The sequence below is a fragment of the Protopterus annectens genome, chromosome 2.part0, assembly GCF_019279795.1.
Source record: "Protopterus annectens isolate FY-2018-M chromosome 2.part0, PAN1.0, whole genome shotgun sequence".
Taxonomy (NCBI): Eukaryota; Metazoa; Chordata; order Ceratodontiformes; family Protopteridae; genus Protopterus; species Protopterus annectens.
This window is the reverse complement of record NC_056728.1, coordinates 1,695,947,528-1,695,974,152: the sequence shown is the minus strand read 5'-3', so window position 1 is coordinate 1,695,974,152 and position 26,625 is coordinate 1,695,947,528. Positions and strand designations below refer to the sequence as shown.

The 26,625-nt window shown below is 44.7% G+C and overlaps 1 protein-coding gene across 1 annotated transcript in view; it reads left to right on the top strand.

Annotated features, from left to right (window-relative positions):
* ABHD18 (abhydrolase domain containing 18) overlaps nucleotides 1–26,625 on the top strand; it is a gene marked incomplete in the record, with an annotated part of 695,491 nt that overhangs the window by 644,611 nt on the left and 24,255 nt on the right. The window contains 1 exon segment of the mRNA XM_044061749.1: nucleotides 18,885–19,047. Within this exon segment, the coding sequence (XP_043917684.1) occupies nucleotides 18,885–19,047 (163 nt within the window).

Sequence of the window (26,625 nt, the reverse complement as noted above, 5' to 3'; positions counted from 1 at the left end):
TTTTCAAAAAATTGGCATATTGTCACAAAAGACAAATGGATCCTGGACATTATAAACAGAGGCTACAGATTCCATTTTCACACCCTTCCAAAAATGAGAGGCATGCCAAACCTGCCACACTATCAAAGGGCAGAGGCACAAAGACAAATTTCAGATCTCATGGACATGAAAGCTATTCAAGAGGTACCTACTCACGAACAAGGTCAAGGTTTTATTCCAGACTATTCCTGGTACCAAGGAAGGGAAAAGATTGGAGACCTATTTTGGACCTATCCATCCTAAACACATTTTTACTCGTACCAAAATTCAGGATGCTCACATTACAGCAGCTTCTTCCCATGCTGGGCAAGGAGTCTTGGCTGGTAACATTGGACCTCAAGGAGGCATACCTGCATGTCCCAATCAGACAAAATTGCAGAAGATACCTCAGATTTCTTGCAGGTTCAACCCATTATCAATTCTCTGCATTGCCCTTTGGCTTATCTACTGCCCAGAGTATTCACGAAATGCCTGGCATCAGTAATTGCCTACTGCAGACTTCAAGGGATACAAATATACCCATATTTGGACGACTGCCTGATCCAAGCGGACAGCAAGCACATACTTCTGAAACATCTGGCTTTTGTAATAATGTTGTTGAATTCTCTGGGAATACACAGTCAACAAAAAGAAATCAAGGCTAATACCCTCTCAGAAAATAATTTTCCTGGGTGCCAACTTGGACACAAACACCCAGATGGCCTACCTCACGCCAGAGAAGCAGGGCAACTAACTCAATACTTCAGAACACTAGCAAATTTCACCAGGCTGACTGCAAGGAAAATCCTGCAGGCTCTGGGATTCATGGCATCTTGCATTCTACTAATCCCATGTGCAAAGCTGCATATGAGGAAACTTCAATGGTACCTGAAAAACCTATGGTCCCAACATAGCCACAGTTTGGAAACAATAATACCACTAATTCCATGTCTTCAAAAGGAATTTCTGTGGTGGGCTCAAGCATGCCAAACAAACACAGGTCTCCCATTCTGCAAGCCTCAAGCAAATCAAGTCATCACAACAGACGCCTCGGACTACCCCTGGGGGGCGCACATGACAGATCGGTACATTCAGGGCAAATGGTCCCAAAAAGAAAAGCACCTTCACATCAATCAAAAGGAAATGCTAGCAGTAATAAATGCTATTATAGCTTTCAAAGACCTTCTGCATCCAGGTCAACTATTGATAAGGACAGACAACACCACTGTAATGTGGTACATAAACAAACAGGGAGGAACCCATTCATACCCCGTATGCAGGCTGGCCATGTTACTTTGGAACATGGCTCTGGAATTACAAATCTAACTTCAAGCACAGTACTTGCCAGGCAAGGAAAACACACTGGCAGACAACCTAAGCAGAAATATGACAGATCCACACGAATGGAAGTTGCATCCTCAAGTTTTTACAGAGATAATTCAAGCATGGGGAAGGCCAGACATAGATCTCTTTGCCTCCCACAAAAATCACCAATTGACAAAATTCTGCTCAAGGACTTTTCATCCAAAGGCCTGGAGAGTGGACGCTCTCTCTTTCAGTTGGACAACAATGACAGTTTATGCCTTTCCACCTCTTCCTCTGCTGCCCAAAGTTCTATTAAAAACCAGAGCAGACAGACCAAAGATGATTCTCATTGCTCCAGACTGGCCAAGACAGCACTGGTACCCACTCCTGAGGAGCCTGTCCCCTCCATGGACCCTACCTCTAATGCCTCTTCTTCTGACTCAGCACAGCTTCAAAACTCTTCACAGTCAGCTGAAAACACTCAATCTGGCCGCATGGAAGATTCCTTAACATCACAACAGACACTACTCTCCAAGGAGGTGCAGGATGTCATTTTGGAGGCCAGAAGGCCGTCTACTAGAAAAGCTTACTCCGCAAAATGGAAACTGTTTTGTGCCTGGAATGAGAATAAGGGCCAGAATCCTGGAAAACTGAATTTACCTCAAATATTACAGTATCTAGCTGAGCTGCTATGCAGTGGACTTTCATTCTCCTCCATCAAAATCCATGCCTCAGCCATTTCTGCAGAATACAACACTGATCCACCTTTATTCTCTCACCCCCTCTTAAGACAGTTCCTCAGAGGGGCTAAGAATATAAAACCCCCAAGGAAACAACCAATACCTGCTTGGGACCTCAATTTCATTCTAGAAAAGCTGACCTTGCCTCCTTTTGAGCCAGCTGCCTCAACAGATTTGCAATATTTGTCCTGGAAAACAGCTTTCCTTCTGGCTATCACCTCAGCTCATAGGGTATCGGAACTACAAGCCCTCATGGCTGTGCAGCCTTTTATCATCTTCCATCAGGACAGAGTATCCTTACGAACCAACCCATCCTTTATGCCAAAGGTGGTATCCAGGGTAGCTTTGAATCAGGCTATACACTTACCTACCTTTTACCCTAATCCTCAAAACAAAGGGGAGAGACTACTACATTCCTTGGACATCCACAGACAGCTGTTATTATTTGGACAGAACAAAGCCTTTCAGAAAATCAGAACAGCTCTTTGTGTCCTATGCTATAGGAGCTCAAGGGAAGCCAATTTCCAAACGGACAATTTCAAAATGGATAGCCCACTGCATACGCTTTTGTTACTCTTTTCATGGTAAAACTGTACCTGCAGGCATCAGATCTCACTCCACAAGGGCCACAGCTACCTCTGCAGCTTTCCTCAGAGGAGTTCCTACCAAAGATATTTTGGAAGCAGCCACTTGGAGTTCTGTGCATACCTTCTCCAAGCACTACCACCTACCATTATACTCCAAAACTAGAGCAGGCTTTGCCACTGCAGTCTTGCAGGGCATCCTGGCTCCTCCTAGTTCCACCTAGTGCCTACCACCCCTTTCTTAGCTTTGGGATTCTACCCATCTGTTATGACTGCAGCTGTATGCATGATGAACATAGTACAGTTTTGTACCCACCATAAATGTAGATGTTCGAGTGCTAATACAGCTGCAGTCCAGGTTTCCCTCCCTCCTTCCCCTCTTGGGACAGGCCTTTTGGCTAACACCTCCTCATACAACCTGATTGGGGTATTCATTTATGGTGTATTTGCTTGCAACTATTGTATTTTGATTATATGGCATTGCTTTATTACACAAATTTATGTATTGCCTTCCTTCTGGGGGCACCTGACATCTGGGGCAAGAAAAACTGAGGAAAATGGCGTCGGCTGGTTCTTTTATACCCCTGTCGCACTGACGTCAGGGAAGAAGCGACGACAACCGACGCCGGACCTAGACTTTGGAATTCGGCCGACGGAGGGACCCGCCTGATGGCAGGAGAACCCATCTGTTATGACTGCAGCTGTATTAGCACTCGAACATCTACATTTATGGTAGGTACAAAACTGTACTTTTCAGTGGCTTTGAATTTTGTTAGCTGGGAGATACTGTTCTTGGTAGTTATCAGTTCTGTTTCCTGGATCTCAGAGCTTCAGGACCTCATCTGTAGGGAATGATACCTGGTCTTTGACAAGAATGGAGTATCCCTAGGGCATTAACCCACAGTTTGTTCTAAAAAGTGATGTCAGAATTATAGCTGACCCAGTCCATTAAGCTCCCTGCTGTCATTTTGGGGACAGAACCTGGAGGAAGAAGGCCCTTCACAGTCTGACTGTGCAATGTCAACTGATGATCTGGGAGTGAATACATGAGTTTTGGAAAACAGAACAGTTGTTTTCTACTTTAGGAGAAAGGTGCTGTCATTTGCCATGGGTTTATCAGCTGTTACCTTTTGCATCAGGTGATAAATTACCATTGGAAAGAGCTTTTGTCAGTCTACTTAGGTGTGTGGATCCTTCCAGAGTTTGGTTTAAAAAGGTGCTCATTGCTGACATTTATACCATGAGCACTTGGTCATTGTTTCACACCTTCACCAAGCATTTATTGCTTGGACAGTGATTATACGAATCAAGCCTCTGTGTGCTTCATTAATCCAGGACTTTTCCTTATTAGCTTTTGTTTGTCTGTCTCTTAGGCTTCTCCCTGCAATAGGGATTTTATATTGTCTGGTGTTCTTCGCAGTTGTAGACCCAATGAGGAGGATCCCAACACAGATTAACTGGTATGACAAGAACATACTGGTTATTTCAGTTGACACTTTTCTTTCAAGACAAGACAGTGAGAAAAAAAAGATGGTTATATTAATTTTATTTGTGCTTAAACTACACAGAAATTATGTGGAAAGACCCAGAAATATCACAAAACTGATGGAGACTTTTATTCATACCAGGTAAACAATGTCTGCTTATGGCCAGAGGAACCCTGTCAAAGTGGCTTGCTCATCATATTGCTTTTTCATTCATTCATTTTCTAGTACCTCCTTTACTCTGTTCAAGGCGACTGGGGTGGGGCCTGAACCTATCCAGATAATCAGCAGGTGTAAGGCAAAAAGAAGTCCAGATAGATGACCTGCCTGTTACAGGATGCATACACAGAGGCAATTTAAGGGGTCAGCAGTTCACCATTTGGCTTAACTTTGGGATGTAGGAAAAAGCCGTAGACCTCTAAGAAAACCCATGCAGACTGCATAAAGGATACCTCAGATGAGTGTATTGCAGTTTTTCTTGACAAATGTTGAAACAGACAAACATTAGTGTGAGACACAATCCAGAAAAAAATTGAAGAATATTTATAGAAAGATATTGAGCAGAATAGAAAACTATTTTATAGACCCATAAGATGTGGTAGGAGTAAAGACAAACACATTGATAAACTGTATGTAGAGTCTAAAATTTATTCTCAGACAAAGATTATAGATATATTTACAAAATCTTCTGCAGAGCAGTTCGGCTGTACAAAGGGGTAATAAATTGTCCTAGTGATATCCAGGTAACTTTAGATACTGAAATCAAATTAGATTATATTGAAAAAGAATTACGTAAACTGGATACAAGCAAAGCACAGAGAGGAGATGGGATTAGTAGTAATGACTGAACACTTTGGCATGAACTTTTACAGTACCATTATATATTTTATTTACTAGGTTGTATTAAATATGGAGATATTCCACATGATTGGAGACATGCACCTGTTAAACCTGTCTTTAAGGGAAAGGGGAGTAGGACAAACCCAGAGTCATACAGGCCTATCAGTTTACTCTCATATTGTGGAAAAATAATGGGGAAGGTTATATTGGATAATTTATGGTCAGAACTGGAAAGGTTGGGACTTGAAGCCATATATTAGCATGCATGTGTTGTAAATAGATCATTTTACAGGTGGTAATTAATCTATCAGTGGGGGCTTGTGATATCGGACTGTAGCCCCCCCCCAGCTGTGTGTACCACAATGGTGCAATCCAAACAATCCACTAACTTCACATAGAAAGTGAATCTGGACTGCAGTCTTACCAGTCCGTATTCAGGAAGAAGGCAGCAGACTGCCGATGCCCCAGACGTCTATGCGGTGCTAACCGCATAGACTGGAAGGGGATCGGACTGCAAGGTCAGCAGTCCTGGAACAGGAATGGAAACCAGAAGTGTGTATTCCGGCACGCGCGGACAAAGTTGTTTGGATTTTATTTTGCAGAGCCAGCAATTTTGGATGTTATTATCGCTGCCGTTTGGACTTTATTTTGCACAGCAGATGAAGTGGTGGATGTTACTATCATTGCAGGTAGTGTGTGTACAGAAGGATGCATGCATGGGAGGGCAAAGATTTTCTGAACTGTCCCAATTTTCACAGAATGCATCCCATTTTGATTGATATTTTTGTCTGTTCCTTGTGAAGTTTGTCTTTTTTCTGGCAAATGTGTGACATTGCTGTCACTAACTAGTAACATCAATTTTTGTTTCAGATGTAATAGCCTTTAGGAAAAATATGCTAATGTGTAAAGCCTTGTTAATATAGTACCTTTATAAGTGTATTATAGGGTAATGTATGTCCTTGATTTTGATATTCTTTATATTACTTCATTTTTATGCTAAGAAGTTGATAGACATATGGAGACAGAGCTGGATTGCTATAGACTGTACATTGTATTATGACAACAGTGAGTTGATAACATACAGTCCAGTGTGGCAGTTAATTATGTATTTATTTATTTATTCATTTAATCAAAGTCAAATCTTTGTGGTATAAGGTAACAGTCACACAAGCACCTTAATTAGTTTTGGTCACGTGTGTGTGTGTGTGTGTGTGTGCGCGCATCCCTTATTTCACAGAATGTGTCTGGTTTTGTCTCATGCTTTGTACCTGGCTTTGTAACGTTTGTGTTTCCCAGGCAAATTAGCAAGGACTGCAGTTACTGACAAAGTCTAGAGTCTCAGTGTTGCTTTCAGAAAAAGCATGCTAATGCCAAACCTATTATTTTGACAACTTTTTAAGTATTTAAAGCAGTATCTGTCCCTGATTTTGGCCTATTGTCCCAAGTTATTTTTAACTTTTTGCTTGCCTGCTTGACTCTTGAGTTAAGATGTTCAAGGTGAGTGAGGGGGTCACAATGGGTACACACTGTATTGTGACAGCAGTAAGCTGAGAATGTACATTCCTGTGAAGCAGTTATATTTATTCATATATTTGGTTGCATTAAAACTTCTGAAGTATACAGCCACAGTTGTTCAAACAGCTGTTATCGATTGATGGTCTCTATACCACTCATTTGCTATGATTTAGGCACAGCAGTATGATTTCTGGCTCAAATCCTGACGGATTTTATGATTTCCTCCAGAAGTCAGACCTGGTTATGAGGGCATACATTATTAAATAAATAAAATAAGCCTATACAGAGATTCCCAGTCATATACTATGTAGGGTCTAATATAAAAAGAGCATTTATTGTGAAAAATAAGAAAGTGCTTCTATTTCTGACTCTTATTAAGGATCACATTTTTAATGCTCTGAGATTTAGCAGTGTAATGGTCACCTGTGTGTGTGTGTAATGCCCCAGTTGATTTATACTGGTAGCTATAGAGAGAACTCAGGATACTTGCTGGTGGTAGTTAGAGAATACCTCAGGCTTGAAACCTGTATCCTGGGTTCAGGTAACAAGAGCCTGAATTCCCTACCCACCACCATCTGTGAAACTTTTGCAGATTTTTGCGTCATATTTTGTTCTGTTCATCATAAAATCTGTGGTTTCTGAATTTGTAATTCATATTCCTTAGATAGTTGATGGTTCAGTGGTAGCATTGTTGCCTCACAGCTAGAGGTTCTCTGGTTTGATTCTTGGCTGGGGTGCCTTCTGAGTGGAGTCTGCATGTCCTCCCTGTGCTTGTGTGTGGGTTTGCTCTGGTGTCCTCCCATGTTACAAAGACATATGTCTGCAGTATTTCTCCCTGGGCCTTTGCTAAAATTTGGCTTTTGTTCCAAGTCAGACTTTCCAGGTTAACAAATGATCTGAAGTAGGAACTTCATTTGTCAGCAACCTGTGGGATACAGATCCGATCTCGGATCCGAGCCGGCAACTTCTAACATAGCATAGATCCGAGCTCCTAGCTCCTCCCCCTACCCATAATCCCCTGCCTGCCCTAACTGACCTCAGATCTAGTTTGCCGCTCTTCGAAGCAACAGCTAGGTGTCGAGCTCTTGGCGTTTGTGAGAAAAAGTTTTTTATATTTCTTCTTGAGTGACTGGTGTGTGTGCGATAAGTTTACCCCTACTTCTATCTTTAGTTTTTTGTTAATATAATTCTCCCTCCCCCTCTGGTCGTAGCGTGTGTGTGTGACTGGATTAGGGGCCTAGTGAGTGTGCTTATTTTATTATGTCGGAGGCCCCTAAAGCAATTTTTTCGAAATGCACCGAGTGTGGTCACAAGCTTTCACCGGCTGATGGCCACACTCGGTGCGTTAGGTGCCTTGGGGTTGAACACCTCTCTTCTGGTTGCGTGATTTGCGCTGCGTTCAACCCCAGGGCACTCAAGGATCGAAGGTCGAAGCTAGTTCTGGCCGGTCTTCTACCCCAGACTCTGCTTCGGCCTCCGGTCTTTCGGTGCCGCTACCCCAGTAGCGGCCACCCCTGCCTCCCTTCCTCCGACCGGGACTCAACCTCCCACTTCGGCTACGGAGGATAGGGAGGCCAGGAGAGAGAAGCGGCGGGAGAAGCACCTTAAGCGGCGGGCCGAAGACTCTTCTTCGGCCCCGCCCGCCAAGAGGGCTTCCCCGTCCAAGTCTTCTCGTTCTTCTCCTCCTCGGACCCGATCCCCTTGCTTTTCCCCGGGTCCCGAGGAGGAGGCGATCCGATTCCCGTCGAGGTCATCGAGGCGACACTCCAGGTCTGCCTCGGTGGCCTTGTCGAGGTCTACTTTCAGCATGTCTGATGCGGATATGGACCGGATGATGAGGAGGTTCATCCAGGCCCAGATGCAGATGGGAGTGCTCTTGCCTCCCCCCTCTCTGGGGGGGAGCTTGACCCCTTTTTTCGCTCCTATAGCTCCTTCTCCGACCCGCATTTCGGGCTCGGAGCGCTCGGAACCGAGCCACGTTGGATCCGGGGGTAGGTCGGAGCCGACCGTGTTGGGCACATCGGCTCCGACTATTCCCTCGAGTTTGTCGGATCCGACCTCTCGGAGCCGTGGGCCGAGCTTTGGATCCGAGGGATTCGGTGTGCTGTCAGCTCCGGCCTGGTCGGAGCACACTGGTCCTTTGGATCCGACGTTCTCGGCACCGGGTCCGATCCACCCTTCGGATCCGAGTGGGAGTCGGATCTCGGATCCTTCTGAGTGCGGCTCCCCCTCGGCCTTTGCTGCGGTGGAGAGGGCACTGTCGAGTGCTTCCAGGCCTCCGGTCCTGGCTTCGGCTCCCCCCTGCACTCCTTCTCAGCTGATCCTGGCTCCCCTCATCCGGACCTCCGGGCAGCCTGCCTCAGCGCCTTTAGGTGTTCCAGTGGAACAGATCACGGCCCGTGAGGACTCCTCGGACAGCCCCCCCGAGGAGATCCCTCATAAGGCAAAGTGCAAAAGGAGGCACATAGACTCCTCTGAGAGTCTCACAGAAGATACGGACCTGGATGAAGGGGAAGGCTCCCCGAGATCACCCCCTGAGGATGTCTCCTTTGGAGACATCATGGAAATGCTCAAGATCAGAGGTGGGTGGTCTGCCCCCAAGGCTTCCTCTGACGAGTCCGTATTCCTTGAGGCGTTTGAGGCAGGACCATCTACCTCTTGGGTGTCCCCTCCGCCCGACCCCCTAGTGGATCTTATATCCTCTAGGGCTTGGAAGGAACCGGACACCGTAGAGCCGATCCCAAGCGCCCAGACAAAATTTTGAGCCCCTGCAGAGAGATTACATTGTAGCAGAGGTCCCCGTGGATGCCATGTTGGTGGCTGCTGCCACTAGAAAGAGTTGGCTCAGGAGAGCCCCACGGTTCATCCTCCGAGCAAGGAGTCTCGCGCGATGGACCGTCTTGGGAAGCGGGCCTTCAGTTCAGCGACCTTCTATGAGGGCCTTGAACTATATGGCACACGTTATTAGGATGCAGCGGGACCTAATTAAGAATACGCTGCTTCCCGGGTCCATGTCGGAGGAAGACAAGGATTTGTACTCTTCCCGAATGGCCACCCGCCGCTCTGTCTCTAATACCTCTATGCGGCTGCTGTCTCATGCTACAGAGGGAGCCGCTAGAGCAGGCGGAGTAGGGCTTGTCATGAGGAGACAGGCCTGGCTCCGTCATTGTGACTTCTCGGAGCCTTTTAAGCGCCCTTCGAATGCCCCCTTCGATGGTTCTGCACTGTTCGGCAAAACCGTTCGCGATACTCTTGTCCAGAGCGAGAAAGACGGGAAGACCTTGTCTGCCGTCGGAGTCCGCTTCTCTGCGCCCCAGAGGTCCTTTTCCAAGAACCAAAAGGGTCAGAAGAAGATGTGGTTCCGAAAATCGCATCATTCTCAGTCTGCTCAGGAAAACCAGTCCTCTCGTGGCAGAGGAGGACAGGGAGGACGCCGCCCCAGAGGCAGAGGGGGTCCGAGGAATTTTGGGTCCAGAGAACCTTTCTCTGAGAGGCCCACGCAGAACCCCTGAGGGGTTCCCCGACTGCTCCACTCTGGAGGCAGTCGGGGGGCGTTTTTCGAAGCACCTGGCAGAATGGGAGTCCATAACAACAGATCGCTGGGTGCTTCGCATCATATCCAGAGGTTACCTAATTCCCTTCATAGCCAATCCCAGAATCAGAAGCCTTCCCGACGTCCCACCCAGTCAAAAGAAGGCGCTGCAGAAATCCAGCAGCTTCTACAAAAGAGCCATCCAGCCCGACCCCACAGAGCAACTCGGAACAGGGTTTTACTCCAGGTTCTTTCTGGTGCCAAAAAAGACGGGGGACTTGAGGTCCATCCTTGACCTCTCTTTCCTAAACCTGGCGGTACCCAAACAAAAGTTCGAATGGTCACGTTGCAATCCGTCCTCCCCTTATTGCGAGAGGCGACTGGATGTGCTCTATAGACCTCAAGGATGCGTACTATCACGTTCTAGTGGACAGGCTCCAGGAGGTTCCTCCGCTTCGGCTGGGAGCCAGCCATTTCAATTCAGAGTCCTCCCCTTCGGTCTCACCTCAGCCCCCAGGGTGTTCACCAAGGTTCTAGCGGTAGTAGCGGCTCACCTGAGACTCCAGGGAATTCAGGTCTTTCCATACCTGGACGACTGGCTCCTCACAGCCCCAACAAGGCATCTACTTTGCTCAGGCAGGGACTATTTTCTTGGTCTGGCTCCTCTATTAGGATTAACCCTCAACATGACCAAATCCTCTCTCACCCCTACACAGATACTAGATTTTATAGGGGCAAGACTGGATTCCAGACAGATGCTTGCGTTCCTAACCCCGGACCGACTTCGGAACCTGGTGTTACACGTGCAGGCCATTCTTCATCTGCAAACTCCTTCGGCGGAATTGATTCTGAGGGCCCTAGGATCGATGGCGGCTGCAATCCCTCTGCTACCATTGGCCCGGCTGAATATGAGGATTCTACAGTGGACCCTCCAGGTACAATGGTCCCTTTCTCGCAACCCGCTGTCTCACCCCGTTTCCTTAAGCAAGGTCTGCAGAAAATCGCTCCTGTGGTGGCTCCAGTCTCCCAACCTCCACATGGGCCGCCCCTTCTCATTACCTCCACCAGTCGACACAGTGACCACGGACGCATCTCGCCTGGGGTGGGGGGGGCATTTTTCAGGCAGAACAGTCCAAGGCACTTGGAGCGGCGTGAGAGACCTCTTTGCATATCAACGTCCTAGAGATGAGAGCAGTGCTTTTGATGTTGCAAGCACTACACAACTCTCTTCCTGTAGGGACAATTGCGATACAGACAGACAATATGTCGGTAGTCTGGTACATCAACAAACAAGGAGGAACCAGGTCTTATCCCCTTTGCCGCGAGGCCATGAGAGTGTGGGAATGGGCGATTTCCACCAACCGCTTTCTCATAGCAACGCACATTCCGGGAAAGTCCAACCTTTTAGCGGACAGGCTCAGTCGTACTATCCTGACTCCACGAGTGGTCTCTCAACCACCGAGTGGCAGAGCAAGTATTTGCCCGTTGGGGCGACCTTGTTGCGATCTTTTTGCCTCTCCTTCAAACACAAAATCGGCGATTACTGGCTCTGATCCCCCTCCGGGAAGTCCCGAGACTCTCTACTTCAGGCTTGGCCTCCGGTCTGCTTTATGCTTACCCTCCTCTACCCCTGATGTTGAAATTACTACAGAAAGCCAGGCAGCTGGGGAGCAGAATGATCCTCATTGCCCCATTCTGGCCTCGTCAGACGTGGTTCCCCTATCTATGGTCTCACCTAGTGAATCCACCATGGATTCTGGATCCCATTCCGGATCTCATCTCGCATCCTCTCGGTCTTCCAACTCCAAATCTGGTCAACCTCAAGCTGACGGCTTGGTTGCTCCAGTTCCACTTCTCATAAGGACTCCCGGGATCTCATCACCGGTTAAAGCCATTCTTGTAGCAGCTCATAAGCCTTCCACCAGGAAGGTTTATCGGAGTAAGTGGAAACGTTTCTCCATTTGGGCAAAACACCGTCGTTTAGACCCGTTTACAGCCCCAATATCATCGATTTTAGAATTCCTAACCTCTCTCTTTCACCAGGGGCTAGTTCTTCCACAGTCAAGGTACAGTTAGCAGCAATCTCATACTATCATGTAGGACAAGAGTCTGGCCCTATTATGACTTCCAAACTGTGCAAGACCTTCCTTAAGGGCACCTTTCTCCTTAGACCTCCAGTTAAAGAGGTGGTACCCCCATGGGATTTATCCTTAGTCTTGCAGTCCCTGACTGGTCCTCCATTCGAACCGGCTGCCACGGTTGATCTTAAATACCTCTCCTGGAAGACAGCCTTTTGGTGGCCATAACATCAGCCAAAAGGGTATCGAATTACAAGCCCTTTGTCAAACCACCATATTTGGTTTTCCACCCAGATAGGGTTTACCTCAGAATCAATCCGTCCTTTCTACCTAAGATATCTTCAGAAGCGAACATCAATCAATCCATCAATCTCCCAGTGTTTTTCCCCAACTTTCATAACAAAGGAGAGTACAAGCTTCATTCTTTGGACGTACACAGACAATTACGTTTTTATATTCACAGAACTGCTGGTCATAGACAATCCGATCAGTTGTTTATCTCCTTTGCCAAAAATAATTTTGGAAAATCAGTTTCGAAAGTTTCTCTCTCCAGATGGATTTCGAGTTGTATTCTGTTAGCTTATCAAAGTTCGGGAAGGCCTGCTCCTCAAAGAGTCCGGGCTCATTCTACAAGGGCTGTTGCCACTTCTGCAGCTTTTCAGGCTAGGGTTCCACTGGATGACATTTGTTCCGCAGCCACTTGGGCTTCATCTCACACCTTTATCAGCCATTATAAAATAGATGTTATTTCCCGAGGTAGAGCGTCCTTTGGCTCTGCGGTGCTCCGGAATATCCTTCCATGAAGGCCACCCAAGGCTTAGGTAGCTGGGGACTCTGTCCCACAGGTTGCTGACAAATGAAGTTCCTACTTCAGATTAAGAAGTTATGTACTCACCATAACGTTCCATCTGAGTAGGTATCTTCATTTGTCTGCAACCATTCCCCCCTCCTTCCCCCTGACCTATTGGATCTCTCTTGTGTTGTCACATATGTTCCCGTTGGGACACCTATTATCTGTTGTGATATGGGCAAACTTGATCTGAGGTCAGTTAGGGCAGGCAGGGGATTATGGGTAGGGGGAGGAGCTAGGAGCTCGGATATATGCTATGTTAGAAGTTGCCGGCTCGGATCCGAGATCGGATCCGTATCCCACAGGTTGCAGACAAATGAAGATACCTACTCAGATGGAACGTTATGGTGAGTACATAACTTCTTATTAAATAAAATTGAGAGGAATTTGAATTTCAGACTTCATATTCTTTAGAAAACACATAGTAGCACAAAACCTTTTATTCTAGCAATTCTCTAAGTTTATAAGATGAATAATTGAAATTTGTCCCTATTTTTGGGACTGTATTCCCCCATTATTGGCTTTGTCCAGGTGTTTTGTGCTAAGGTTGAGAGCTGTGGTGAGAACTGAATTCAATGTATATGCTTCAGGGCTGTATTCCCCCATTACTGACTTTGTCCAGGTGTTTTGTGCTAAGAGGTTGACAGCTATGGTGAGAATTGAATTCACTAAATGGTAGCCATTTAAGTTTCAGTCTTCTCTTTCATAAAACAGTTGATTTGGCATAGTGGTATGTTGCTCTGACTGTTTTGCACAGAGTCCTGGGTTCAAGACTTGGCAGTGAAATGTATGGTGGTAACACAGCATTTTATATTAGCGACTTTCCAAGATTATACAAGCAATGTTTAAAATGTGTCCCTGGTTTTTGGGCTTTTGCCCCCCCCCCCCAATAAATTTTGGCTTTTTCCAGATTTCGTGTGCTGCGAAGTTGAGAGATATACAGTTGAGTGTCGAATAGATTTTACAAGGAGCTGAGAGGTGCAGGGGAAGAGAAGTTTAGTGCTGCTTATGCTAAGTCTGCTTGCATTGTTAATAGCACAACAGGTAGTGTACTTGCTTTTGATGCAAAAGGCTGTGGGTTCTGCTCCCACAGGGGGTGGATGCTGCCGTACTGAGAATGTCCTCTTTGGTGAAGATGCAGGCACTTTATTTGTAGATGAAACAGCAACCTCTTCATTAGTTACAGATCTCTTTAATGTGGAATTTGATAGATGACTTTTACTTCTGCAGAGATTGTGCATATTTACTGATACTGGTGGATTGTAGAAGTTTGAGTAGACTTTTATGATGGAAATGTTCTCAATTGTGCAGTTTTGTCGTCATTGGTGCATGCATTTTATTTCATTGTTTACTGGAAAATGTTAAAAACAATAAATTTAAAAAAACGCTCTCTAACAACTGTACTGTATTATACAAGGAATATAATTTAATACAATCAGGAAGGTATATCACACAACATATGTATGTCTTGTGTGCAAGGGGCCTGTCATTTGAAAACAGACCAAAGTTAATCTTTATACTAGCCAAATGTATTTTCTTTGAATGTGGATTTCAATGCTGGTTCAAGGGCAGAGAAGTTTTAATACTAAGTCTGTTTTCATTGTGAGACTACATTGCATTGTTTAGCAAATGTCTTAGTGTTTGTGCTGTAAAATGCAAAATAAAACTTTCAAATGAAATCCAAATCATCGTAGAAGTAAAGCAGTATGCACATTACAGTGTTTATGGTAAATGGGGTGAAATAGCCAAGTAATGGGACATTGGAATGGCTGCAGGGGGAGGCTCCATTCGACCATGATTTTGTGAGGGGGTAGGGCAGCAAATTCAAAGACAGCCCTGGCTGAACTATACCCCTCAACTGTCCAGATTTTCACAGAATAAATAGATTTTTGTTTCTTATTTTTAGTTTGTTCCTCATAAAATTTGTGGTTTTCTGGCAAATCATTTAGGAATTAAGTCACTAAATGATGACAGACATTGAGTTTCAGACTTCATAACCTTCAGAAAAATGCATGCTAAAGCAAGACCTGTTATTCTATCAACTAAGTTTATACAAGAGCAATATTTAGTACTGTTTGTACGTTCCCCCAATATATTTGGCCTTGTCCAGATTTCCTGTGTTAATAGGTTGAGAGGTACATGCAAATAAATTGCTTTATAGAATTAGGCATATCCAAACCTCTCAACTGTCCCTGATTTTGGCTCAAAATGTTGCTCTCCCTCTAATAATAATCCCTCCACAAAATGGCAATTTTGGAAAAAAATGTGGAGGATTTACAATTAATAAATAACTGTAATAATCAGAGTTATAGATTACTTTTATTTCAGAAATGCATGTAGATTAGTTTATTTTGTCAGCTGCTCAAGTTAACAGTACTAATATTTATAAAAGTGTCCTTTGTTTGACAGGTTCCCAGCTGTATTGTGTGGCTACTTTATATTTTTGCATCACATTTTTGGTCCATTTTTCAAAAAATTGTGGTTTTCTGGCAAATTAGAGGCAAATCATTAAAGATCGATGTTAGAAAATAATGGCAGACATTTGAGTTTCAGATTTCATACCCTTCAGAAAATTCATACTAATGCAAGACCTACTATTCTATTAGAAAGTTTATAAGAGCAATATTTAAATATTATTCTTATTTTTGGGCCTTTGTCCCACTTCTATGTATGGCTTGTCCAGATTTCTTGCTCTGAGGTTGGGAGATATGACAAATGTGTCAGGGCCATCACAGTCAGCCAGAGACATTTCAAATTATGGCATACTTGTTGCACCCCACTCCCCCCATGTAGCGACTCTGGATGTGTCCAAGCATGGCAAGGAGCAGTTATGCAGTGTAAGTGTGCAGAGTATCCCGCCATCCAAGGTAGACAAGTACTACAGTGGCTTTTCATCTGTCCTTACTTGATTTTGCAGAATGTTCTAGTTTTCTGTCATATTTTTGTACTGTTGATTTATGCTTCTTATTATTCAGAAAGTGCCTGTTGCTCTGTGTTTAAGTAGCAATGCTTTCATAACCATCAGGTAAGCTTGTCTGAGATTGTAAGATGCAAGTAAGCTTTACTAAGCATACTGTTAAAGAATTACCAACATTGAAAGCCTTTTTGTTGTTGCTATGCAGAGAAAACTTACATAACTAGATAACGTATAAGACTTGGGTATTGAAATGCATATGACAGTATATGTAATAAAGGACAAGATTACAGTATTTTAAGAAGCTCATTACCTTTGTTGGAGACTTGCAGTCATCTTTGCAGGCTTTACCCGTAAACTAAACAGAATGCCAATCTATCATATGTGGTACATAACCTGTGCAATAATCCTTTAAGGAATTTATCTTGAGCTTGTTTCTTGTTTGCTGTTCATTTTTTACTTTGATCATGTTTTCCCCATAAAACAAGTAGATAGTTGTTGTCAGGCAGCAGGTCTTTTTTGGATAAGAAACATTTTTACAAGTGGGGGTATCACAGAGATTGCTACTTTCAGCATGTTACTTGGTACTTTAATAAAGCTGAATATAAATTAAAATTAGAACTGCAGTGCAAGGATAAGTGGTTTGAGTTGAGTGCTGCTTGTTTTTCTTATACTTGACTTTGACTGGCATTCCTGTAATGTATTTAAAAAGTCATTTATTTTTTATGCCTTGCAACCTTTTTGTTTCCATCTAGATATTAAGTAAGCTGTCATGCAGCCAATGCACTGAAATATTTTTTTTTTCTTCTACACTCCATTCTGTCTTGATTGGACTCTCATAATGACAGTTTTACACCCAGGGCAGCGTATTTAATTAACGTTCCAGTTTTTATGGTTTTGAGCATAGCTCCTCCCCTTTCTAGTTGGCTGCATCCCTTCCCTTCCCATTGGGCCCACCCATTCAGCTGTCTCCTGCAGCCCCCCTTTGATTTGAAGTCACCAGCCGCCACTGTGTTCTATAACAATATAACAACAGCTATGAATGAACAGTTGTGCTATGAAGTAATTTATATAGATTTAACTTCAGCATTTGATAGGGTCATACACAGAACATTGATCAGTATATTAGAACAACTAGGCATTGATATACTGTTAAGATGGATAGCTACATGACAAATATCATACAGCGATTGGACAAGTGAAATTCGAGGTTAGAGTCCAAAACGGTTGTGTCATAGACCCATACTTGTTTAGATTGAATCTTTCAGCTTTATCTTTTTCATCTGAGGTATACTACAGTCTAAATGCAGATTACTTAAAATCAGGTAAACTGGTTCTGTGTTACACATAAGGCATGTCTGTAACTGAACTTGACTAAATTGACCATTTAGGCAAAGGAGAATAATATACTGATAAATATATCAAAAACTAAGCATGTGAGATTTCGGAGATATAAATCAAAAAGTGAATACTTAATACAGCACACAGTGAAACTGTAGATTCATTTAAGGACTTTGGTATATGGATAGATACAGCTTTGAATTTTTCTAATCATATCAAGCAATTGGTTGATGGTTAGTTATAGAACTATAAGTTTTATAGATCTGAACTTGCACAGTGTCTCATATAGTTATTTAAGAGGAGACCTTATTCATGTATATAGGACATTTTAGGGACAACTACCTCTGGGAATATTTGGGGTTATCAAGTAGTAGAGAATAGTCAGAAAACCTATGTAGAAGATTCTGTAATTGGTTCTCTAACAGTAGCTGGTACGTGGAATAGACTGCCTAATTACATTAACGTAGGCACTAGTTTAGATATTTTTAGAACAGCCTAGACACTTGGTACAACTGTATTGGTAGACTGTAGAAGGGCGTTATCGCCCATGCTTGAAATGTTTGTATGTATGCAAATAGAACAAAAAAACTGTCATAATGCCAGAGTGCAGCTTGCTTGAATGTTTACCACCACTGCTTCCTATTTTAAGAATATTAAGCTTAAGACTTGTGAGAAGCTGCAATCTAGTCAGATGTCCACCTATTTATGAAGATACTGTAGGCTAGTTATGCACTTTAGAAGCATAGTGGGTGTCATTGGTGCAGTACTACAGATGCTCCTGTTTTAAATGTCCAAGAGTCTGGATTCATCTTTAAACTGCTTTGAGATTCTGCCCAAATGATATAAATATAGAACAGCGATTGTTCCCAAAGATGGAGCATTTATGTACTGTACTCACCATAGCATTATAGACCCCTAAGGGACAAAGAGACTTAAATACTCTCATACCATCGCTATTTGGGTTTGAAATTATTTTTGCTTTACTAATAGTGTAAAGAAACATTTATGTATGTAGTAATAGTGTGCTTGTACTGTTACTGTTTTTGTACTGTATTGGTTACTGTAAGTTAGAATTTTGGGGTAAAACTAAAGTTCCCATGGGGAAATGCTGCTTTTATTTGTGGATATATATGTGGCTGTTACCTGAGGGGTATAAGCATGAGAACAGGAGTACCATCACATCAGGGACATTGCTTGAAGATCTGACCTTGCAGCAGAGCTGGCATGAACTAAAATCTCAGGTATTATGAATGCTGATTCCAGTGAACACCTCGTACAACCTTGTTTTTGATTTTATTTTACTATGTACAACTTCTGCTTTAACTGTGGTCTGTGAATAGTTATTGTCACCTGTTTTAGCTTGCAAAATAAAGACAGAGTAATGCTGATGTGTGAATAACTGATGCCAGCTAATTATGCAGTTTATAAAGTAGAGAATGTGACTGAGATGGTCTCTTTCCGTCATGAGTCAGACTTCCTTGCATTATGATTGAGATTTACTGTATCTATTACTTACATGTAGTTACTATTGTCAGGTTCTCCTAAGATCATTGAAGCAAACATGCACAATTGTCGTGTCTTTGTAGGCTAGCAAGGTTAAAGGGTTTGGTGCTTACTTGATTATGTGTTTGAAAATACTTTGGTTTCATCATACATTGTTCTGTTCTTTTGTTGCCTACACAGTTCCTATTGACCCTAGTCTAATTATTGTTGTACAAGCCAAAGAAGATGCCTATGTCCCAAGAACTGGAGTGCGTAGTCTTCAGGAAATCTGGCCAGGATGTGAAATACGATATTTGGAAGGGGGTCACATTAGTGCCTATCTATTCAAACAAGGTGTATTCCGGTAAGGACATAAAAAATGTCAAGTCAAGAGACTCTTTAAAAGAGTGTTTTTAAGATTTATTGAACTATTAATAACAGGGTTATTGTGTAATATATCCAAATTTATTTTAATGTATATGTCTTTTCATCAGCTGTGCTTCTTATGTTCAAATTCCTATAGATTGATAAATTGTTTTCCTTATGCGTCTTTACTGGTACTGCTGTTACTTTTAGTACTTTAATTTGGCCTGTTTTATAGTGCTCCAGAGTAGTGTCAGAGAAGACTGTAACATTTCACATACAGCAGCAGATAATTTTAGCAAATGGTGCTGTGTTTAAATAAAACCTTTTATATGTAGACTCATATCCATGTAACAGAGTTTCCAGTTGGTCAGTTTTTGTATTATCTTTTCATCTGAAATAGTTGACTTCATTTGGTCTTCAACCTTTGGGCTTTGGATCTGACACGACCGCACAGATAGCATCTTTGATCCAAGCTCTCAGCTCCTTCCGTCTACTCATAATGCCCCCTGACTCCTTCCTCCCTTCAGATCTTGTTTGCTGCTGATATAGTAAGCAGCATGATCCGTGCTCTTAGCAGTGAAGTGTTTCGTAGTCAAATTTTCTGAGGGTTTGTAAGTGATTTTTCTTCTGTAATCTTACCATTTCCTTTTCTTTACATCTCCTCTCCGCGACAGCCAGGTTAAAAAAAAAAAAAAACTTTCCTTTCTTTTTGTTCTAAGTGTGTGTGTGTGTGTGTGTGTGTGTGTGTGTGTGTGTGTGTGTGTGTGTGTGTGTGTGTGTGTGTTTGGACCTCCTTTGGGAGATTTCTGAAACTCCCAAACTGAGTTTCAAGCATTGGTCACAGTGTGGCCATAAGCTATCTCTGGCTGATGGCCACACTCTATGCGTGGTGTGGCGTGCCTGGGAGCCGCACATCTTGATACCTCCGGTCCTATCTGTGCTGGGTTTAACCCCAGAGCACTTCAGGACAGGATGAGCAAACTGATTGTCAAGGGCCTTTTGCCCACATTGAGAATGGCTGTTCCTGCCTCTTCTAGCTCTAGGTCTTCCCATTCCCAGGTCTCAGTGACTCAAACTCCTGTCAAGAGGCCTGCGGAAGTGGAGAAAGCCAAAAGAGATAGGCCTCTCTAGTGGTCCCCCTGACCGCTCTGCACCGGCCGGTCTTCCACCAAAAATGGCTTCCGTTTCCAGGCCTAGTTCCCCTTGCCTCCACTCCCCAAGGTTCTCCCCAGAACCAGAGGTAATTAGAGTTAGGTCGCCTGTCACCCCTCAGTGTGTATCTAAGCCTGCTTCTGTGGCGTCTTCATCCCGCTCCACCCGGAGCCTTAGTGAAGCGGCTATGGACAAGATGTGGAAGTTTATCAGCACCCAAATTCAGATGGTGGTCTTGCCCAGCACCCTCTCCCTCCCAAGGGGGTGCCTTGCGACCTTTTTTCTCTCCCCATCGCTCCTTCTCCGATCTGACCGGCGGTTTCAGAGTCCTGGAATCCGAGGTCCCTCTGGGTCAAGGGGTCGGTGCCGACAATAGTTCCCCTTTCCTCGACACCGGCAGTTGCCTTGAAGTGGGTTGGATCTGACTATGTCAGATCAGAGCTCTCAGAGCCATAGTCGTCTCGGGATCAGATCCGAGGGGGTGCTGTCGGCTCCGAGTGGGTTGGAGTGCAGTGTCTCCCTTGGCATCTTGGGTCCTGGCTTCGATTCCCCTGTCAGATCGGAGGGGTACGGCTCCATTGGGATTGTGTAAGGAGGTTCATTCCCCTTCTGCATTCGATGTGGTGTAGAGGGTCCTCTCGATTCCTTTGAGACCCTTGACCATCTCCTCCTCGGATTCAGCCCTGACCCCCTCTGGATTGGGTATGTTCCCGACCATCTTGTCCTCTCAGGGACACATTGTGCCAGTTTTGCCCCGAGATGCTCCAGTTGGGGAGCAACAGGAAGTTTGCGGGTCCTCTCCAGAGAGTTCCACTGAAGAGGCTCCGTGCAAACGAACGTGCAAGAGGAGGCTCTTGGACTCCCTTCAGAGTCCCTCACTTCAGACACTGATTTGGAGGAAGGGGAAGGGTCCCCCTGATCCCACCACCTGAGGATATTTCATTTGGCGACATCATGGAAATCCTTCATCAGAAGGGGGGGGTCTGCCCAAAAGCCAACCCCGGACGAAGCATAGTTTCTCGAGGCATTTGGCACCGGCCCATCTACTTCCTGGGTGTCCCCTCCCACAGATCCCTTGGTAGATCTTATAAAATTTCTGGTGTGGAAGGAACTGGACATGGTAGAGCCCATCCCGAAATGACCCAACAAAGTCCTTAGCCCTCCATCAGACAGAATGCATTGGTTTAAAGGGTGCCCAGTGGATACTATGGTTGTGGCAGCAGCCACCAAGAAAGAGCTCACCCAGGAAAGCGTTACGGTCCACCCACATGACCGCGAGTCATGTACGCTGGACCATTTTGGGAAGTGGGTGTATGCTTCAGTGACCCTTGCTGTTAGGGAGCTGAACTACATGGCACACCTGACTCTATTGCAGCATGACCTGGTCAAGGAGGTCGCAGAATTGACCCCTGAGTCCATGTCAGCTGCGAACAAGAAAAAGTTGTCCACCTGCATGGCCACTCTAAAGGCTATCTCCAATACATCCATGCACCTCCTCTCCCATGCTACGGAGGGAGCCTCTAGGGCGGCCAGTTACAGGTATCACTATCAGATGTCATTCCTGGCTCTGGCTGTGTCAGTTTTCTGACCCCTTCAAGGCGTCTTTTACCAACGCCTCATATGATGGTATTTCCCTTTTTGGGAAGTCAATGAAGGGGACACTGGTCCAGAGTGAGAAGGATGGGAAGACGCTGTCTGCCGTCGGGACCTGCCCCCCCCAAAGATCCTTCTCCAGGAATCAGCGAGGGACAAAGAAGATGTGGTTCCGGAAGTCTTGGACGTTTTCCCTGGACACTCAGGACAACTCATCCCCCAGAGGCAGAGAGGGTTATGATTGGCATTGGCCCAGAGGCATAGGGGACCTGAAAAATACTGGGTCTCGAGAACCTGTCTTAGACAGACCCAGGCAGCAGCCCTGAGGGATTGCCCGACTGCTCCTCTCTGGAGGCAGTCGAGGTCGCCTTTTGCTGCACCCAGCAGCATGGGAGTCTGTTACAAATGATCGCTGGGTGCTGCAGATCATATCCAGAGGCTATTCCATTCCCTTTACTCAGCCTCCACTTCTTCCCAGATACCTCCCAGATGTCCCACCTGCTCAAAAGGAGGCAGCAGCCTTGGAAATAGAAAAGCTGCTAAGAAGGAGAGTCATCCAAAGGGTCTCCGTAGACCAGTCTGGATTGGGGTTCTATTCCAGGTTCTTTTTAGTGCCAAAGAAGACGGGGGACCCAAGACCCATCCTGGATCTTTCCACCCTGAACTTGGTAGTTACTAATATGAAATTTTGGATGGTCACTCTCCTTTCTGTTCTGCCCTATCTGCAGGCAAACAACTGGATGTGCTGAATCAACGTCCAAGATGCTTACTACCATATCAAAATGGATAGACGCTCTCTGAGGTTCCTCTGCTTCCAGCCAGGAGCCAATCATTTTCATTTCAGAGCCCTCCCCTTTGGTCTCACCACTGCCTCCGGGTGTTTAGCAAAGTGATGGCAGTAGTAGCGGCTCACCTGAGGCTTCAGGGTACCCACGTTTTCCTGTACCTGAATGACTGGCTCTTTGCTGCCCCCGACCAAGCATCTGCTGTGTCATGCCAGGGACTCTCTTCTGCATTTAGCCAACCATCTAGGCATAACATCAATCTTTCCAAATCCGCACTGACTCTGGTTCAGAGCCTGGACTTCATTGGAGCAAGGCTGGATGTGATACAGATGCAGGTTTTTCTCACTCCGCAGAGGATACGCATTCTAAAGCTGCATTTGTTACAGGTCCTTCATACAGAGGTTCCGACGGCGGAAGCAGTCCTCGGGGCCTTGGGGTCTATGGTAGCTACAATCCAATTATTGCCTTTAGCACACCTCCACATGCGCATTCTTCAATGGACCCTGGCCGTCCAGTGGTCTCTTCTGGATCTACCCTTGTCTTACCCGGTCCGGATTTCTCTGGTATGCAGGGACTTCCTTCAGTGGTGGATTCAGTCACCGGATCTTATGAAGGGTAATCCCTTTCTTCCACCCTTGCCCGAAGCCATGATGACCACGGATGCCTCCCAGCTTGGGGGGGGGGCATGGCTCGGGACGGATTGTCCAAGTGGTCCCTACCCGAGACCAGTTTGCATATCAACGTTCTAGAGATGAGGGCGGTGCTTCTAGCATTGCAAGCTCTTCAGGCTCATCTTTCTCTAGGGACAATTGCCATTCTGACAGACAATGTCAGTAGTCTGGCATATCAACAAATGGGGGAACCAGATCATACCCCCTTTGTCGCGAAGTCATGAGATTGTGGGAGTGGGCGAACTCCACCAGTCGTTTTCTGGTAGCAATGCATATTCCGGGTCGGTCCAGCATTCTTGTGGACAGGCTCAGCAGGTCTATCCTTCTGCCTTACGAGTGGTCTCTGACTCCTTTAGTGGCAGAGTGAATCTTCCTCAAGTGGGGTCATCCTTGCTGCGATCTCTTCACATCTCCTTCCAATGCGAAGTACAGTGAGTTCTTCGTTCTGAACCCCCCCCAGGGGGAAGCCCATAGAGACGCTCTGGTTCATGTTTGGCCACCCGGTCTACTCTATCCTATCCTCCTTTGCCCTTGATTTCCAAGTTTGTTCAGAAAGCTCGCAGACTGGGGAGCACTATTATCCTCATTGCCCTGTTCTGGCCTCGCCAAGTCTAGTTCCCATCCCTGTGGTCTCATGCGATAGTTCCTCCTTGGACTCTGGATCCAGTTCTGGATCTTATTTCACATCCCTCGGGGATACCTCATCCAGATCTGGTCAGTCTGAAGCTCACAGCCTGGCTGCTCCAGTTCCCATGATTGTCAGAACTCCCAGGTTGTTTTCCTCCATTAAGGATATTCTGGTTGCAGCTCACAAGTTGTCCAACAGAAGAGTTTAGCATAGCAAATTGAAGCGTTTTTCTATCTGAGCCTCGCAACGGGCCTTCGACCCCTTTACGGCTCCAACTATAGCTGTTCTGGATTCTTTGGCAGATCTTTTCCAACAGGGCACTAATTCGTCCACTATAAAAGTACAACTTGCAGCTATTTCTAATTTCCATATCAGTGACAATGTGACTTCCTTAGCGTCTTCCAAGCTCTGCACGACCTTTATAAAAGGTACTTTTCTGCTATGCCCTCCGGTGAAAGATCCAACACCTCAGTGGGACCTTACTATGGCCCTCCAGGCTCTAGTCTCTCCCCCTTTGAACCTGCAGGTACAATTGACTTACAATATTTATCCTGGAAGACTGCCTTTTTGGTAGCCATCACTTCTGCTAGGAGAGTGTCAGAACTCCAAGCTCTTTCTATCAAAGTGCCTTATATGATCTTCCAAAAGGATAGAGTCTCCTTACATACCAATCCATCCTTTTTGCCTAAGGTGGCTTCTGAAGCTAACATAAATCAATCTATCAACCTGCCAGTCTTTTTTCCACATTTCCAGAACAAGGGGGAATATAAATTGCACTTGCTAGATGTACATAAATAACTACGCTTCTATTTGGACAGGACCAAATCCTTTCGAAAGTCTGACCAGTTGTTTGTTTCTTATGCCTTTTTGGGCAAACCAGTTTCTAAAGTCACAGTTGCCAGATGGATTTCCCAATGCATTTCCAGAGCTTATTTAGCAAGAGGGCTCTCTCCGCCGAATCTGGTGAAAACACATTCTACCAGGTCTATTGCTACTTCGGTGACTTTCTGGTCCAGGGTCTCACTGGATGATATCTGCTCTGCCGCCACATGGTCCTCATCTCATACCTTCATTTCCCACTACAAGTTAGACATAATTTCCAGAGCTAGGACTTCTTTTGGCTCCGCCGTGCTCCGGAATATCCTTCCATGAGAGCCTCCCATGTGCTAAGTAGCTGGGGACTCCGTCCCAAAGGTTGAAGACCAAATAGTCAAATACTTCAGCTAAAGAAGTTATTTACTCACCATAACATTCCATATGAGTACTTGTACTTCATTTGTCTTCAACCATCCCCCCTCCTTCCCCCTGCCTTGTTACTATTGTTCTGACCATGTGCTGAAGAAGTGTACCTTTCATGGCCATTCTTTATGTTCCTTGGTTCAGATTATGACATTTATCTATGCAAACTCGATCTGAAGGGAGGAGAGAGACAAGGGGGCATTATGGGTAGAGAGGAGGAGCTGAGAGCTCGGATGCTAGCTATGCGGCCATGTTGGATCCATGTCTGATCCGAAGCCCAAAGGTTGAAGACAAATGAAGTACACCTACTCAGATGGTGAGTACATAACTTCTTTTTTAATCACTTCCCACATATCCTTAGCTGCCACACTAGAATAATTTTTAATCCATACCATTAAGTACTTCATTTTATCATGTCCCCACAAATACGGATATTGCTGATCCAATTTGTGTGTGGGTACATAATTTACCTCTGTTGCCTTTGTTGTAGCTTCATTGATTTTATATTCCAAAAAGATTTGAAACGGTCTCAGTATGTTCCACAACACTGAAATATGCCTTTCTGTTTTTATCGGGTATAAAATAATATCCTCTGCAAGTAAAGCCAGCTTTTCTTGACTACCATACCAATTATATCCATGAATTTCTGAGTCCCTTATATTCTTTGCCAGTAGTTCTAAATGTAATGCAAATAACAAAGGGGAAAGAGGACAACCCTGTCTAGTTCTTCTTCTCAAGCAAAAATTATCAGAGAGGAACCCTCCCACTTTAATGTCCACCTCCGATCCCTCATATGTCTCCTAATCAACCTTATAATTTTATCAGGGAATGTAAATGCTTCCATTGCTGTGCTCATAAAGTCCCAGATTACTCTGTCAAATGCTTTGTCTGTATGAAGACCCACCAACAGTAATTATAAGAATCAATCAGAGGAGGTTAGAAAGGACTGGGTAGAGAGATGGATAAGCAATTCACAAAGAAACAATGGGAGGATATATATATGCCTCCCAAATATGCAAAAAAATCTAGAAGATTTAGGATTTTTGCTTGGAAATGTTTACATGGATATCTTTATACCCCTTAGACTCCAGAGAATTTTTCCTCAGGTAGACTGCAGCTGTTGGAGGTATGACTGGTAAGAAAGAGGTACTTGGGAAAATATTTTCTGAGAGTGCGGTGGGTTGGCGGACTTTAAGGTTTTACTGTGGGATGCACTATTGGAGTGGGTGGATTGGTGGGATGGGGGAAGATTATTTTTCTGAGCTGTAATACAGAATTGGCATTACCTAGACATGGTAAGGCCTTGCTGTGTCTAATTATGATGGCTGCCTATATTAGAAGTAGTGAATATAGTAACGGAGATAAAATGACTGGGATTGAAATCTTTAGAAAAGGGTAGGAGCAAACTACATACAAAGAATGGGAATTGTGGGAACAATACATACAGGGTTTTAAAAGAAGGCAAGACTTAAATGAGCTATGTAATATTTCACTGAAAATTATTGGAT